This window comes from Coloeus monedula, assembly GCF_965178545.1.
Source record: "Coloeus monedula genome assembly, chromosome: 31".
Classification (NCBI taxonomy): domain Eukaryota; kingdom Metazoa; phylum Chordata; class Aves; order Passeriformes; family Corvidae; genus Coloeus; species Coloeus monedula.
The window spans coordinates 1715110-1732265 of NC_138811.1; the positions used below are offsets into that span (position 1 = coordinate 1715110).

Genomic DNA, 17156 nt, shown 5'->3' on the forward strand with positions numbered 1-17156 from the left:
GTCCGGCCTCTCCCTCGGGACACCCCGAGTTATCCCAGCCCTGCCCTGGGGTTGTCCCACGCCTCCCACGGGATTTTTTGGGATCTTCTCCTGGGAATCTGTGCTGGGCTTGCCCCGTTCCCTGCCCCGAGCGGGCAGCGGCGCTGCTCCGTTCCTGTCCACAGCGAGAGAGGCACCGGGCAGGGTTCAAGGGCACCGAGACAAGGTGCAGGTGGCATCCGGGGAGAAATTCCTGCCTGCGGGGCGCTGGGATGGAGCTCCAGCGCGGCTGCGGCTGCCCCATCCCTGGCACTGCGGGTTGGAGGGGCCTCGGAGCCCCCCGGGCCGGTGTCAGGGGCGGAACCCACGGGAGCGCGGCTCCGTCTCCAGCCGTTCCACGGCTCTGTGACCGGCGCGGCGCAGCAGCGGGGCCGCTCTGTGACATCAGCCCCGGGCGGGGCTCGGGGGGCGCCGGGGGCCGGAGGGGACCGGAGGGGGCACGCTGGGCTCTGGCCGCTCTCACGGTGTCCCCACGATGGCTCCGCTGTGGCTCCTCGTCCTGCTGGCCCTGGCCGTGCCCTGCTGGGCCACCTGGGACACCTGCGAGTAGGTGACCCTTGCCCGGAGCTGGGCACCTTTTGGGGGGTCCCTGAGGGTCCCCAGTGGTCACGGGGAGGTTCACAGCCCCCTGCCTGTGCCAGGTGCTGGCACAGCTGGTCAGGTACCAAATGGGGGGGACAGATTTGGCCCTGGGGGGGTTCCTGTCCCCCCTGACAGTGCCCAGTGCTGGCACAGCTGGTCAGGCACAACCAGGGGGGACAGTCACAGCCCGGGGGGGTCCCTGTCCCCGTGCCAGGGGTCCCTGTCCCCCCCAGCCAGTGCCAGGCGCTGGCACAGTGCTCGGGCAGTGACGCGTCCGCGCTTCCAGGGGCACCTGCGGGCTCCGGCCCATGGCCGAGGAGTTCGGGAGCGGCGCCGGGGCCGTGCCCGGGGCCTGGCCGGGCCTCGCCAGCATCCAGGACCCGCGCAGGGCCGGCAGCGGCCACGTCTGCGGGGGGACCCTCGTCACCCCCGGCTGGGTCCTCACGGCCGCGCGCTGCTTCCTCCGCACCGGGTGAGCGGGGCCGCGGAACGGGCCGGGCCGGGATGGGCCGGGATCAGCCGGGATCAACCAGGATGCTCTGGGATTGGTCCGGGATGCTCCCGGGCTGTGCCGGGATGCTCCTGGGATGCTCCCGGGATGCTCCGGGATGTGCCGGGATTCTCCCGGGATTGGTCCGGAATGCTCCAGGATGTGCTGGGATGCTCCTGGGATGCTCCGGGATGCTCTGGGATGTGCCGGGATTGCTCCAGGATGCTCCCGGGATTGCTCTGGGGTGCCCCCGGGATGCTCCGGGATGTTCCAGGATTGCTCCGGGATGCTCCGGGATTCTCCCAGGATGCTCCCGGGATTGCTCCGGGATGCTCCAGGATGTGCCGAGATTCTCCCGGGATGCCCTCGGGATGCTCCGGGATGCTCCGGGATGTGCCGGGATGCTCCGGGATGCTCCAGGATGTGCCGAGATTCTCCCGGGATGCCCTCGGGATGCTCCGGGATGCTCCGGGATGTGCCGGGATTCTCCCGGGATGTGCCGGGATGCTCCGGCCGGGATGTGCCGGGATTCTCCCGGGATTGCTCCCAGGATTCCTCCAGGATTGCTCCGGGATGCTCCCGGGATGCTCCGGGATGTGCCGGGATTCTCCCGGGATTGCTCCGGGATGCTCCGGGATGCTCCGGGATGCTCTAGGATGTGCCGGGATTCTCCCGGGATGCTCCGGCCGGACTCTGCCCCCTCTCACCCACCCGCGTGTCCCCAGGAATGTCAGCACGTGGCGCGTGGTCCTGGGGGCCTCCGACCTGAGCGACCCCGGCCCCGAGGCGCAGGTGCGGCAGGTGCGGCGGCTGCGGGAGCACCGGGAGCTGGACGTGGCGCTGCTGGAGCTGGAGCGGCCCGTGGAGTGCAGCGATTACGTCCAGCTCGGCTGCGTGCCCGAGGCGCGGCTGCGGCCGGACGAGCTCCGAGCCTGCTACGTCGGGGGCTGGGGCTCCATCGCGGGCACCGGTGAGTGCCAGGGGGGCCTCGACGCCAGGTTAGGGTCTCACCACGGTCTCAGTCGTGCCGCGCGTGTCCCGAGGGTCCGCCGGGCTCCCTGGGACGTGGTCTGGGGTCCCAGCACGGCCACAGGCGTGTCCCAGGTGTGTCCCGGGGCCGGGCTGGGGTCCCACAGCCTCAGGTGTGTCCCGGGGCGGGGCGGGGCAGGCGCGGGGGTCTCACGGTCGCGCCCCCAGCCCAGGCCCCGCGGGAGGTGCTGCACGAAGCCCAGGTTCGGCTGCTCGGCCCCGAGCTCTGCGGCAGCGGCGGCGGGGCCCGGCTGTGCGCGGAGCACTCGCGGGGCGGCTCCCGCACCTGCCAGGTGAGCGAGACCCCGCCCCGGCACCCCCGGCCCGTTCCCCTTCCCCTTCCCCACCCGTGCTCCGTGTCCCAGGGCCGCTGTCTCCTTCCCCTTCCCGCTCTCCATCCCTGTCCTGGGGCTGCCTCTCCCCCTTCCCCACGCGTGTCCCGTGTCCCGGGGCTGCCGTCCCAGTTCCCCGTCCGTGTCTCACGTCCCGGGGCTGCCGTCCTGAGCCCCTTTCCCAGCCATTTCCCGTGTCCCGGGTCCACCGTCCCCTTCCCCATCCGTGTCCCGTGTCCTGGGGCTGCCTTCCCCTTCCCCTTCCCCTTCCCCTTCCCCTTCCCCTTCCCCTTCCCCAGGACGCCCTCCAGACCCCGCGCCGACCTTTCCCGGTGTCCCCCGCTCGTTTCCCAGCCCGGATCTGGGCTCTCCGGACTCCGGGCAACTGGAGCCCGCCCTGAGCCCCCGTCCCCGCCGCAGGGGGACAGCGGGGGTCCCCTGGTGTGCCGGGACCCCGACTCGGACCAGTTCTGGATCGTGGGGGTGACGAGCTGGGGCCGGGGCTGCGTCTTCACCCCCACGTGGCGCTTCAGCCGCTGGCTCCTGCAGCAGCTGGGATCGAGCGGAGCCGCCCCCGAGGCCCCCGGGACCCCCGGCTTGGACTCGCCGGCCGCCGCCAGCCCCGTGCTGCTGCGGTTCTTCACGGTGGTGCGGGAGCTGCTCCGCTTCCTGCGGGACGCCGCGGGCTGAGCCGCGCCCGGCGGGCGGGGGCTCCAGGGACGCTCCAGGGACGGGCATTCCCCGGAGTCCTGGACCTTGGGTGGACAATTCCCGGCCTCCGGGAACCCCCGGGTGTCCCTTTCCCGAGGGGCAGCCCCCGGCCCCCACATCCCCCCTTTCCTCCCCCCCCATTCCGGCAGCGATGTTGGAATAAAATTCCCCGTTTTGGCGATTCTCCGCGTTTTCAGCCCCGTAGGAACGGCCCCGGGGAAGGGCTGGAAGCGGCCGGGGAAGGGGGCAGAGGGCACAGGGGACTCGAGGAGGCGAGGTCCGGGCTGTGACCCCTCCCCCCCGGCGTCCATCTGTCCTTCCTGGGGGGCTCCTGAGGGTCGTGGGGGGTCCCTGAGGGTCCTCAGGGTCAGGAAGGGGGGTGAGCAACAGGCTGCTGCCCCCCAAATCCATCTGTTCTCCCTGGAGGGAGATGGCCAAGGGAGGCTCGGAGGGCCCCTAAGGGTGACCAGGGAGTCCCATGGGGTGACTGGGGGGATCCCAGAGGCGACTGGGAGGACCCCAAGGGTGACTGGAGGCGTCCTGGGGGATCCCGGGGGTGACTGGGGGGTCCCGGGTGGTCGCCAGGAACTACTGGGGGAGTCTTGGGGGTACCCCAAGGGTTTCTGGGGAGGTTTCAGGGGGTCCCCAGCAATGACCGAAGGGTCTTGGGGTGTGTGGTGAAAGGAGCAGGAGAACCAGCAAGCGGCTCAGGGGCTGGGGCCGTGGGCAGAATTTTGGGTTCTTTGATCACGGCGTGACCCTCGCGGCACCTGCGGCCGGAGCCGGACGGGCTCGGTCTGTCCAACAGGGGCAGAGGGAGCCGTGAACGGGCAGGACTCCCTGAGAGGGCTTTAAACCGTGCTGGAAGGGCGAGGGGGTGCGTTCTGGTTTGGCCAAATTTAGAAATATATCCTCTGAGAGAAGGCACAACCACCCCTCTGCCACCGGGTTCGGGAAAAATAAATTTTCCTCGAAGGAAAGTGAAGGAGATAAAACTATTTATTTACCAAACACACAGGAAAAGGGAAATAATGCTAAATGATAAAATCTTTCGCTGTAGAGGAAAAGCCTGGGAAAGTGTTCGAGTCCTCCCTTTGGTCTCCTCGGAGCTGGGGCTTGGGCCGGGGCCAGGCCCTCTGTGCCCGGTGGAAAGTCCTCCCGATGTGCTCTGATGTTACAGCAATCAAGCAGTCCAGTAGAAAAGGGAGAAAATCCGAAATTCCAGGGAAGGAAAAATTCAACTCTCAGTCTCTCTCCGGAGAACAAAGCAGCTGAACCACTGGCCAAAAAAAACTGTCCTGGGAGCAGCAAGCCGGGTGCTTCCTCCCTCCCCTGCCGCAGCTGGGAAACCAACTGCGATCTGTGTGTGACCTTGAACAAGCTGCAAACTGCGTTGAGAAAGTTTTGCTCAGTTTTTTCCTTCCCCCTCTCAGGCTCAGTTTAGAGGCACAGAAAGGCACAGGAATGAATTTCTGGGCAGAGGCAGCGATATGGGATACACATCATAAGGTCACCCCAAGACAGGATGCGACCAGGCTGCCCAGGAAGGAGCCCACGGGGGCGAGGCAGAGGCAGGGGCGAGATCAGCGGCGCTGAGGAGGGACAGGGACACTGACACTCGCCGGACAGGAGCAGCTGGAGGCCATGGGACAGCAGCAGAGCCGTGGTGGGACGGCTCGTGTGACCAGGGGATGGCTACCAGGTCCTCAGCAGAGACAGGAGGGGGAGAAGAGGTGGAGGGGTGGCTCTGGGTATCGGGGAGGCTCTGGGTGCCGTGGAAATTGAGATTGATGACGATAAAGTCGAGTGCCCGTGGGTGAGAGCCAGGGGAAGGCCAACAAGGCCGACATCCCGGTGGGGGTCTGTTACAGACCACCCGGCCAGGATGAAGAGGTGGGTGAATTATTCCAGGATCACCAGCCCTCGCTCCTGTAGGAGACTTTGACCTGCCAGAGATCTGCTGGAACTCAGCACAGCAGAGAAGGGGCAGCCCAGGAGGTTCTTGGGGTGTGTGGAGGACAACTTCACTTCTTGTCACGGCTGGTGAGCGAGCCCACCAGGGCAGGGACTGAGCCCCACCTGCTGCTCACAGAGAAGGGCTGGTGGGACACGTGGAGGTTGGAGACCGTCTGGGGCACAGTGACCATAGGGGAAAGGCTCACGGAGGATGTCTGGACTTCAGGCAGCTCTCTTGAAAGCTGTTTATTGCATAGGCGAAGTTACAGCATTTCAGGGAGTGGCTATCCAGAGCCAGCCCTACAGCTGCCAGCTCCAGCTGTCGGCATTCCTGAAGCCGCTTGCTGTTCAAGTTACAAAGCATTCTATACTTTTCTTTGCTGAGTATCTTAATACATAACAACCAATAAGCACCACACACAATACCTTGACATTGGCCTATAGCCTATCATAGCTACTACCATCACCATATTATAGTCATTATTATCCAATCACAGGAGTAAGTTACAATTAAAGCTTACAGTGGAAAATTCTCAGACCTCTCTTCTTCTTCCTACATCGACATTTCTTGTTTGACTGTGATATCTCTGTTTTTGGTAAAAACACGTTTTCTATTGACTTATGCTCTTCTTGGGACTCATTTACTTGGTGAAAAACGTCTTTGTTTGCAGTCACATACCTCTGTCCTGCTCCTAAAAATCTCCTTCCAACTCATCTCCAACCTTTGCCTTCTCAGCTATTCAGCGATCACTGTTTCAGCAAAACATCTTTTACTCTTATCAAAACTTGCTTTAATTTCTATCTCATCCTCAGTTTCTACATTCAGAGATCTTTCTGCCAAGCCTACATATCTGTGAAACTTTCTTACCAAACTTTCATCCTCCCCAACAAGTGACCATGAAATAATCGAGTTCTCAATATTCAGTGAACCAAGGAGAGGCATCAACAAAACCTCCCCACTGGATTTCCAGAGGGCAGACTCAGGAGAGTGACTGGGAGGGCTCCTTGGGAAGGAACAGAGGGGGCCAGGAAGGGAGGGATTCCAGGACAGAAATCTCGAAGGAGTGGGAACAGACTGTCCCTGTGTGCCGAAAGAGGAGCCAGTGAGGAAAACAACCAGCTTGGATGGGTAAGGAGCTTTAGGAGGAACCAAGGGAAAAAAAGAGGGTGCAACACCTTTGGAAGGAGGGTCAGGTACTGCAGGAAGAGCTTGAGGGAGTTGCTCGAGGGAGGGCATGCAGGAAAAAGCGCGAGGGGCAGAAGCCCAGTGAGAACCAGGCCGGGACAGTGAAAAACATTTTTATAAAGGCGTGAAGGGCAAAAGGAGGGGCAAGGAGAGCCTCCATTCTCTGCTAGATGGGGGAGGGAGCTCAGTAACTGCAGATGGGGAAAAGGCTGAGCTACTTAACCCCTTCTTTGCCTCGGTTTTCAACATTAAGACAGGTCATCCTCAGGACAAGTGACCACCTGGGCTGGGAGATGGGGACAGGGAGCAGAACAGCCCCTGTAATCCAGGAGGAAGCAGCTGGTGACTGCTGAGCCCCTCAGATGCTCACAGGTGTCTCTGGGAGCAGATGGGATCCATCCTAGGGGGATGAGGGAGCTGCTGGATGAGCTCCCCAAGCCGCTCTCCATCATTTACCATCAGCCCTGGCTCACCGGGGAGCTCCCAGAGGACTGGAGGTGCCAATGTGAGCCCATCCACAAGAAGGGCTGGAAGGAGGATCTGGGCAACTCCAGGCCTGTCAGCCTGACCTCGGTGCCCAGCAAGGTTATGGAACTGATCACCCTGAGTGCCATCCCACGGCACCTACAGAGTGGCCGAGGGATCAGACCCAGCCAGCGTGGATTTCAGTGTCTTCATTGATGATCTGGATGAGGGCATTGAGTGCACCACCAGCAAATCTGCAGATGACACTGAGCTGGGAGCGAGTGTGGATCTGCTGGAGGGCAGGAGGGCTCTGCAGAGGGACCAGGACAGGCTGGGGACAAGGGACAAACCCAACCATGGGAGGTTCAACAAGTCCGAGTGCCGGGTCCTTCACTTTGGCCACAACAACCCCTGCAGAGCTACAGGCTGGGGACAGAGTGGCTGGACAGCGGCCGGGCAGAGAGGGACCTGGGGGCACTGATGGACAGCAGGCTGGACATGAGCCCAGGTGGCCAAGAAGGCCAATGGCACCTGGCCTGGATCAGGAATGGAGTGGCCAGCAGGAGCAGGGCAGGGATTGTCCCCCTGTACTCAGCACTGGTTGGGCCGCACCTCGAGTGCTGTGTCCAGTTCTGGACCCCCAATTTAGGATGGACATTGAGGGGCTGGAGAGTGTCCAGAGAAAGGCAACAAGGCTGACGAGGGGTTTGGAGCACACGTGCTCCAAGGTTGTTCATCCTGGAGAAGAGGAGGCTCAGGGGTGACCCCATCACTGTCCACCACTCCCTGGCAGGAGGGGGCAGCCAGGTGGGGGTCAGTCTCTTGTCCTGGGTGACCAGTGACAGGACGAGAGGACACAGCCTTGCCAGGGGAAGTTCAGGTGGGACATCAGAAAACAATTCCTCACTGAAAGAGTGACTGGGCTCTGGAATCTGCCCAGGGCGGGGTGGGGTCGCCGTCCCTGCAGGGGCTGAGCAGAGCCCGCACCCTGAGGGGGTTAAACAGAGCCGGGACCCTGCGGGGGCTGAGCAGAGCCGGGACCCTGCGGGAGCTGAGCAGAGCCGGGACCCCGCAGGGGCTGAGCAGAGCCGGGATCCTGAGGGGGTTAAACAGAGCCGGGACCCCGCAGGGGCTGAGCAGAGCCGGGACCCTGCGGGAGCTGAGCAGAGCCCGGACCCCGCAGGGGCTGAGCAGAGCCGGGACCCCGCAGGGGCTGAGCAGAGCCCGGACCCTGCGGGGGCTGAGCAGAGCCCGGACCCTGCGGGGGCTGAGCAGAGCCCGGCCGCGGCGCTCAGGGCCGTGGTGTGGTTGAGGAGGAGGTGCTCGGCTGGGTCACAGGTGATCATCTCAAAGGTCGTTTCCAACCCAGCACATTCTGGGATTCTGTCTGCAGGGAGGTCCCGGGGCTGAAGGGGGGACCCCCGAGTGTGACTGGGGAGGGGGTCCCATGGCTGACTGGAGGGTCCTGTGGGGTGCCCAGGAGGGACTGGAGAGTCCCGGGGTGTCCTGGGGGGTCCTGCAGGTGTTTGGGGGGAGCCTCAGGTGTGACTGAAGGGTCCTGGGGTGAGCGGGAGGGGGTCTCGGTGCTGGCTGGGAGTTCTCAGGGGTGACTGGAGGGGTCCATGAGTCCGTCCTGGGGTTCCTGGGCTGGAACTGGGAGAGGGGGGGACGCACAACTGGGCACAGCTGGGCACAGCCGCGCTGCCCCCTCCCCGTAAGCCCCGCCCCTTCCCGCCGGGCCACGCCCATTTCACCACAGGCCACGCCCATTCCTCACAGGCCACGCCCCTCTCCCGCATCCCCGCCCGCGTCCCTCAGCGCTGACCACGCCCCCTCCGTCATGCCCCCGCCCCCTCCGTCGTAGCCCCGCCCCCGGCGTGGCCCCGCCCCGTTCCCGGCGTGCCCCGCGCCCCAAGATGGCGGCGCCGTGGCCGGTGCCGGTGCTGGCGCTGCTCGCGGTGGGGGCGGCGCTGGGCGGGGGCGGGGGGATCTGCCGGGGGGCAGCCGGGACCGGCACCGCCAGCAGGGTGAGCCCGGGGCGGCTCCGGGACCGGGGGGATGTGCCGGGGGGGCGCCGGGACCGGGAACAGGGTGAGCGGTGTGGGGGGCTCCGGGAGGCGGGGGGCACCGGGGGTGGTCAAGGACCCCCAAGGCCGGAGACTCCCAGGACGGACAGATGGACCCCCCCAGTGACCGCCCGGCCACCCCCGGGACCCCGGCAAGGGGGGGGGAACCCCCCCCCAACTTGTGCTCATTAATATTCATGAGGGGCGGGTCAGGGCGCGGAGTGGGCGGGGGCTCCGGAGTGACCGCTCGTTAATATTCATTAGGGGGCGTGACCATCGCGAGCGCCTATGGCTGCGAGGGGCGGGGCCGCGGGCTGACCCTCATTAATATTAATGATGGGAATCTGCGAGGGGCTGGGGGCCGTGTGCTGACCCTCATTAATATTAATGATGGGAATCTGCCAGGGGCTGTGTGCTGACCCTCATTAATATTAACGAAGAGTCGCGCAGTTCAGCTTAATTAATGAGGGGAGTGCTGGTTCCGCCTAATTCATGCTAATGAGGGGCAGTTCCATCTCCGGCCAGGTCTTTAATATTCATGAGGCGGTTGAGGCTGTAGAACTCATTAGCGCTAATGAGGGTGCGGGTCTGGTCGTTAATATTCAGGAGGGCTGTGGGGTCGCCACCCCTGGGGGGTGTCCCCGTCCCCGTGTGACCCCCGTGTCCCCCCCGTGTCACCCCCGTGTCACCCCCGTGTCACCCCCGTGTCACCCCTGTGTCCCCCCCGTGTCACCCCCGTGTCACCCCCGTGTCACCCCTGTGTCCCCCCAGCCCGGTGACACCGAGAGCTGCCGGGTGAGCCTGAGCCTGGAGCACTCCTTCGAGCTGGGTGAGGGCACGGGGACAGGGGGACAGGGGGACAAGGGACAGAGGGACAGAGGGACAGAGGGGACATGGGGACAGGGGGACATGGGGATGGGGGGACAGGGGAACCGGGGATGTGGGGACAGGGGGACAGGGGACAGGGGGACAAAGGACAGAGGGACAGAGGGACAGAGGGGACATGGGGACAGGGGAACAGGGGATGTGGGGACAGGGGACAGGGGGACAGGGGATGTGGGGACAGGGGGATGTGGGGACATGGGGACAGGGCGACACAGGGGGACAGGGGACAGGGGACATGGGGACGGGGACGTGGGGACAGGGGGACACTGAGAGCTCCATCAGGCTGGGAGAGGGCACGGGGACATGGAGGTGGCACTGGGGGACACTGGGTTAGGGGGATGGCACTGGGGAATGGGACTGGGGACACGGGGGTGGCACTGGGGGCACTGGGACAGGGGTGGCACTGGGGGCACTGGGACAGGGGTGGCACTGGGGACACGGGGGTGGCACTGGGGGCACTGGGACAGGGGTGGCACTGGGGGCACTGGGACAGGGGTGGCACTGGGGGCACGGGGGTGGCACTGGGGGCACTGGGACAGGGGTGGCTCTGTGCATACAGGGACGGGGTTGTTTCTGGTGCCACCCCCGTGTGTCCCCACAGATGACGCCCCGCGGTTCCGGCGCCGGGGGACGCTGGCGCTGAGCCTGGGCCCCGACCCCGCACTGGCGCTGGCCCAGAAACCGCTCGGGGACGAGGAGCGTGCCCGGCTCAGGGTCAGGGACGGGGATCGGGGGGTGACACTGGGGTGACATGGAGGGTGACACTGGGGTGACACTGGGGTGACACCGGGGTGACACTGGGCTGACATCGTGGTGACACCGGGGTGACACCGGGGTGACACTGGGGTGACACCGGGCTGACACCGGGGTGACACTGGGGGTGACACTGGGGTGACACTGGGGGTGACACGGGGCTGACATGGGGCTGACACCAGGGTGACACTGGGATGACACCAGGGTGACACCGGCCTGACACTGGGATGACACGGGCCTGACACCGGGGTGACACCGGGGTGACACCGGGGTGACACAGGGGGTGACACGGGGGCTGACACTGGGGTGACACTGGGGGTGACACTGGGGTGACACTGGGCTGACATCATGGTGACACCGGGGTGACACTGGGGGTGACACTGGGCTGACACCGGGGTGACACCGGGGTGACACTGGGGGTGACACTGGGGGTGACACCGGGGTGACACAGGGGGTGACACTGGGAGTGACACTGGGGTGACACTGGGAGTGACACGGGTGACACTGGGGTGACACCAGGGTGACACTGGGGGTGACACGGTCCCTCTGCAGGAGGTGGCAGCGCGGGACGGGCTGTACCGGGTGCGGGTCCCCCGCAAGCCCCTGGGCCCTGGCGAGGAGGGGGGCACTGAGTTCGTCACCTCCTTTGTGCGGGCGGTGAGTGACCCCTGCCAGCCCCAGGACACCCCCAGAACACCCCTGACCCCTGCCACCCCCCGGGACACCCCCAGAACACCCCTGACCCCTGCCACCCCCCGGGACACCCCCAGAACACCCCTGACCGCTGCCACCCCCCGGGACCCCTGGGGTCCCCCTGCTCCTTGTCCTCCCCGTGTCTCTCCGTGCCCCCTGTCACCCTCCCTGTGTCCCCCATGTCCCCCCATGTCCCCCCGTGTCCCCAGTGTGCCCTGGTGGAGTCGCACCTGTCGGATCAGCTGACGCTGCACCTGGACGTGGCCGGCAACGTGGTGGCCCTGGGGGTGGTGGCAGCGCCGGGGACCTGCCGGGGCACCGAGGTGGAGGACGTGGACCTGGAGCTCTTCAACACCTCGGTGGCCCTGAGGCAGCCCCTGCCCGCGGCCACGTGAGTGACACATGGGGGGACACAGGGACACAGTGGGGGACATGGACCTGGGGGTCTCCAACACCTCGGTGGCCTCGTGCCAGCCTCTGCTGCCATGCGAGTGACGGGGACATGGGGACACTGTGGGGACACGGGTGGGATGGTGCAGGGACTCTGGGACCTCGGGGACACTGTGGGGACAACAGGGGGTGCTTGGGGACACGGTGGGGACATGGTGGGGCACGGGCATGCAGGGCACCCCTGGGGAGGTTGTGGGGACACTGGGAACACTGGGACACGGTGGGACATTGGGACATGGGGGACATTGGGGCTGTTTCAGGCTTTGGGGGATGTTGTGGTTGCCCATGGGGGAAGGGGGGCAGTTTTGGGGTTCCTGTGACCCCCCCCCGTGTCCCCCCAGCCCCGAGACAGCCGCGTTCATCCGGCACCTGGAGCAGGAGCAGGCGCAGCGCGCCCGGAACCCCCAGGAGCAGAAATCCTTCTTCGCCAAATACGTGAGGGACCCCCTGAAACCCAGCAGCCCCCAAACCCCACCAGCCGCCCCCAAACACACCTTCAGCCCCCACAAAGAACCCACCCGGCCCCCCAAAAATTCACTGCCCCCCCAAACCCACCAGCCCCCGCCAAAAAAACTCACCAGCCCCCCCCAAAACCCAGCTACCCACCCCAAACCCCACCAAGCCCCCCAAAACTTCACTGCCCCCCCCAAACACACCTACACCCCCAAAAACTCACCAGCCCGCCCTCAAAACCCACCCTCAAGCCCCTCCAACCCCCACCGAAATTCCCTGTCCCCCAAAACCCACCAACCCCCTCCAAAAAACTCACCAGCCACCCCAAAAACTCACCAGCCCCCCCAAAAACCAGCTACCCACCCCAAACCCCACCAAGCCCCCCAAAAATTCACTGCCCCCCCCAAACACACCTATACCCCCAAAAACTCACCAAGCCCCCCCCCAACTCAGCTACCCACCCCAAACCCCACCGAGCCCCCCCACAAACTCGCCAGCCCCCCCAAAACCTCACTGCCCCCCAAATCCTCTCCCCCAAAGCTCCCCAGCTCCCCCCAGACCCATCCACTCCCCCAAAACATCACTGCCCCCCTCAAAAACCCGAACCCCCGCCAAAATCCCCCAAATCCCCCTCCCCCCAAATCCCCAACCCCAAACCCCTCCTGACCTCCCTCCCCAACCCCTCCCCCATCTCTCGGGGGTGGGATTTTGGGGTGGTGCCCCCATTTCCTATTTGGGTGGGTGTAGATTTTGGGGTGAGTTCCCTGTTTCTCACGGGATGGGGGGAGGAGGATTTTGGGGTAACCCCTCCCCATTTCCCGTGCTGGGGGGTGGATTTTGGGGTGACCCCTCCCCGGCTCTCTCCCCACAGTGGATGTACATCATCCCCATCGTCCTCTTCCTCATGATGTCCGGAGCCCCCGACGCCGGCGGGGCACAAGGGGGGGGTGCGGGGGGTGGGGGAGGGGCGGGTGTCAGGTGAGACCCCCCAAAACCCCCCCCCAAACCTCCGAAAATCCCCCCCGAGGTGGGGGATGGGCAATAAAACTGTGTGACACCCCCAAAACTGCGTGAGACCCCCAAAACTGCGTGAGACCCCCCCATAGTCTGGGTGGGGCACCCCCTGGGGGGGTCAGAGGGGTCCCCCGGCCCTGGGGCCTTCGGGGGGGACCCCAAACCTCGGCTCTGTCCTTGAGGGGGCCCGGGGGGGGTCGGGGGAGGCCCCGCGGGGCGGGGGGGGAGGGGGAGCAGGGGGCGGGGCTTTGCAGCGATGGCCAGGCCCGGTTATGCAAATAGGAGCTAGAGAACACGCCCCTTTATGCAAATATAGCGTGTGATGATCACGCCCCTTTATGCAAATAGCGCTATGAGGACACGCCCCCTTTCCGAGAGGCGCGGGGGGCGATGCAGCGCGGCCGCGCGCTGATTGGTGGCGGAGGTCACGTGGCTTTCCGCGGTCACGTGGGTTCCCGGAAGGCGGCGGCGCCGCTCGGCGGGCCCGGGATCCCTCAGGCTGCCCCGGGACCCCCGGGATCCCCGGGATCCCCCCGACCCCGACCCCGCCCGGCATGGCGGAGGGCGGCCCGCGGCGGCTGCGGCCGTGGCTGCTGGAACAACTGAAGAGCGGCCGCTTCCCGGGGCTCGTGTGGGACGACGAGGCTCAGTCGGCGCTGAGGATCCCCTGGGCCCACGGCGGGCGGAACGGGGCCAAGGGCGGCGCGGGGGCGGCGCTCTGCAAGGTGGGGACTAAGGGGGCGTGGGCAATGGAGAGGCGTGGCTAGGCAGGGGCGTGGCTAATTAAAGGGCGTGGCTAAGGGAGGGGCGTGTCTACGTGGAGGGGCGTGACAGGGGCGTGGCTAAGGGATGGGCACGGCTAAGGGAGGGGCATGGGTAAGGGAGGGGCGTGGGTAACGGAGGGGCGTGGCTAATGGGGCGTGGCTAATGGAGGAGTGTGGCTAATGGAGGAGTGTGGCTAATGGAGGGGCGTGGCTAATGGAGGGGCGTGGCTAATGGAGGGGCGTGGCTAGTGGAGGGGCGTGGCCAATGGAGGGGCGTGGCCAATGGAGGGGCGTGGCCAATGGAGGGGCGTGGCTAAGGGACGGCCCGCGCTGTGCGAAGCCATAGGAGGGGGCGGGGCTTGGACCGCGCCCCCTTCGGAGAGGAGCAAGGCCGGGGGCGGGGCTTGAGGAGGGCGGGGCCGAGCTATGCAAAGTGAGGAGTGGGCGGCGCCGGGCCCGGGGGTTGTGGGGAGGGCGGGGCTGGAGCGGTGGTCCGTGAGACGGGGCGGGGCTTTCGCTATGCAAATTGGGTGGGCGGGGCTGTGGGCGGGGCCTGGGCGGGTCCCTGATGCCATTGGCCGTGGCAGGCGTGGGCGGAGTACAAGGGGCGGGTCCGGCCCGGGGACCCCCCCGACCCCGCGGGGTGGAAGACGCGGCTGCGCTGCGCCCTGGCCCGGAGCCCCGAGTTCCGCGCGGTGCCGGGCCGGAGCCGCTCCGACGGGCCCTGCCCCTACCGCGTGTACCGGCTGCTGCCCGCCCGTGGTGAGGGGGGCACCGGGGCGGGGCAGGGGGCGGAATGTGGGGGGCACGGGGCATGGGGGGGACACGGCAGACGTGGGGGCAGCACCCAATTGGGAGGGGACTGAATGGAGGGTGGAGAACGCGGGGGAGGGGCAAAGTCGGGGCACAAAGGAAATGGGGTGGGGGGACTGAATATGGGGGGCACCGTGGGGGGAGGGGACTCAATGAGGGGGCAGAGGGGGAACCCCCAAACTGGGAGGAACCTGAGTGGGGCAGGGAATTGAGGCTGGGGGTACCCGAATATGGGGAACCCGAAGGGAGGAGGTCCGAGCGTAGGAGCCAAGTGAGGGTCTAAAGGAAAGGGGGGAGGGGTGCAGGGGGGGTCTGACACCAAATCGCCCCCCCATTCCAACAGAGCCGAAGCCCTCCAAGGCCCAGCAGAGCCAGAAGGAGGCGGGGCCGAGCCCTGCAGAGCCCCTCCCACCAACCCCGCCCCCTGAGACCCAAGAGGGAGCTCAGGATGATGAAGACCCCGGTGAGAGTGGGGGCAGCTGGGGGCAGTTATGGGACTGCAGAGACAATTATGGGGGCGAGGTGGCCCTGGGGGCGGAGCATCAGGGCGTGGCTGCTGCCTGACCCCACCCCTTCAGCCGAGGCCCCGCCCCCGGAAGTGCCGCCCCTGCGCATTCAGGTGGAGAGCCCAGAGCCCCTCCCCCCCGCACAGGGTAAGCCCCGCCTCCAAGGGGAGGAGTCACCCACAGCCAATCACCAGCTGAGCCCCACGAGCTGGCCACACCCCCTGTGCTGACCCTGGTGTCCATCCTGCCACACCCCTGACCCCGCCTCCTACTGACCCCAAAACCATCACCCCGCCCTCCCCACGGCCACGCCCCCAGCCGTGGCCCCGCCTTCTGCTGTGACCTCACGAGCTTTGGCTCCACCCCCGCTCCCCTGGGACTCCACCCCCCCTTTGGCCACGCCCCAATCCCCACTTTAGCCCCCACCTCCAAAAGCCCCGCCCTCGCTGTGACCCCGCCCAAGCCCCGCCCCTCGGTGGGCGGGGCCTCCCATCGCTGCCTGGCGCCCCCTGCAGGAGACTCGGCGCTGCTGCTGGGCCTGCGCCACGGCCCCGCCCTGGCCTGGCAGGGGGCGCTGCCCCCCGGCGAGTACCTGCTGAGTCCTCCGGGCCGCCAGGGGGCGCCGCCGCCGCCGCTGCCGCGCCTGGTGCTGCCGGCGGGGGCGGGGCTGGGCCGGGGGCTCCTGCTCAGCAGCGCCCCCCGCGGGCTCTTCCTGCGCACGCGCCCCGGGGCCGCCCCCGCCGCCGGCATCGTCCGGGGCCCGCACGCGCCGCACGGGCCGCTCCAGCAGGGGGCGCTGCTGCAGCCGTTCGACGCGCGGCGCTTCCGGGAGGGTGAGACCAAATCACCGCGGGGGGGGGGGGGACAGACCAAATCACCGCGGGGGGGGAGGGGGGACAGACCAAATCACCGCGGGGGGGGGGGGAGAGACCAAACCACCGCGGGGGGGGAGGGGGGACAGACCAAATCACCGCGGGGGGGGGGGGGGGAGAGACCAAATCACCGCGGGGGGGGGGAGGGTGGAGAGACCAAATCACCGCGGGGGGGGAGAGAGACCAAATCACCGCGGGGGGGGAGGGGGGACAGACCAAATCACCGCGGGGGGGGGGGGGGAGAGACCAAATCACCGCGGGGGGGGGGGGGAGAGACCAAATCACCGCGGGGGGGGGGGGGGGGGAGAGAGAGACCAAATCACCGCGGGGGGGGGGGGAGAGACCAAATCACCGCGGGGGGGGGGAGAGACCAAATCACCGCGGGGGGGGGGGGGGGAGAGACCAAATCACCGCGGGGGGGGGGGGGTGGAGGGGGGAAGAGACCAAATCACCGCGGGGGGGTGGACAGACCGACATCGAGGGGAGAAGAGACCAAATCACCAGGGGTAGCGGGGGGGAAAAGGGGGGTCACGGGAAAGACCAAAATATCGTGACGGGCAATGGGGGGGGCCAGACCCAAATCGTGGGTGCAGGGAGGGTCCCCCAAACACCGTGGGAAGGGGGACCCCTAAATCCCGCAGTGGGAGGGAGGGACCCCCAGAGCACCGCCCCTCCCCCCGCCGCTGACCGCCCCCTCCCCCCCAGAGGTGGAGCTGCACCGGGCCGGGCGGGGCCCCCGCCCCCCGCACCGGGTGACGCTGGAGTTGGGACCCCCCGACGGGGCCCCCCAGGGCGGGGGGCTGGTGCTGGAGGTGAGGGGGGCCGGGGGGGGCTGTGGGCACTGCGGGGGTCCCTAAGGGGCGATGCCGCTGGAGATGTGGGGCTGGGAGGGTCTCTGGGGGGCTTTAGGGGCGTTAAGAGGGATTTGGGGGGGGGAATTGAGGGTTTTCAGCTCCTTCTTCCCCCCCAGCTGGAACAGGCCTTTGCCCAGCGGCTCCTGGACACCCCCGAGACCCCCCCGGACCCCTTCGGGACCCCCCCGGGGCAATAAACGCCATGTCTGGGCCAGGAGAGGCCTCAGTGTCCCCTCTGAGCCC

The 17156-nt window shown here is 66.7% G+C and overlaps 3 protein-coding genes across 4 annotated transcripts; all 3 read left to right on the top strand.

The window, feature by feature from the left end:
* Window positions 1-514: 514 nt before the first annotated feature.
* On the top strand, window positions 515-3162 carry LOC309583592 (acrosin-like; the record flags this gene model as incomplete). The annotated part of the gene is made up of 4 exons (XM_082299335.1): window positions 515-585; window positions 908-1093; window positions 1837-2109; window positions 2772-3162. The coding sequence occupies 4 exons, from the start codon at window positions 515-517 to the stop codon at window positions 3160-3162; spliced, it is 921 nt and encodes a 306-aa protein (XP_082155461.1).
* Window positions 3163-8692: 5530 nt separating this feature from the next.
* On the top strand, window positions 8693-13139 carry EMC10 (ER membrane protein complex subunit 10). Its single transcript, XM_082299446.1, has 7 exons — window positions 8693-8817; window positions 9628-9685; window positions 10343-10455; window positions 11047-11151; window positions 11397-11578; window positions 11979-12072; window positions 12962-13139. Exons 1-7 carry the CDS (start codon window positions 8707-8709, stop codon window positions 13070-13072), a joined length of 774 nt encoding a protein of 257 aa, XP_082155572.1. The 5' UTR covers window positions 8693-8706; the 3' UTR covers window positions 13073-13139.
* Window positions 13140-13556: 417 nt separating this feature from the next.
* Window positions 13557-17152, top strand: LOC309583552 (uncharacterized protein). 2 transcript variants are annotated; one of them, XM_082299286.1, is made up of 7 exons: window positions 13557-13829; window positions 14456-14630; window positions 15025-15144; window positions 15260-15334; window positions 15703-16020; window positions 16765-16871; window positions 17030-17152. In XM_082299286.1, the coding sequence occupies exons 1-7, from the start codon at window positions 13659-13661 to the stop codon at window positions 17108-17110; spliced, it is 1047 nt and encodes a 348-aa protein (XP_082155412.1). In that variant the 5' UTR covers window positions 13557-13658; the 3' UTR covers window positions 17111-17152. The 2 variants fall into 2 exon arrangements, with proteins under 2 accessions (XP_082155412.1, XP_082155413.1); XM_082299287.1 differs by lacking the exon at window positions 15260-15334.
* Window positions 17153-17156: the final 4 nt, after the last annotated feature.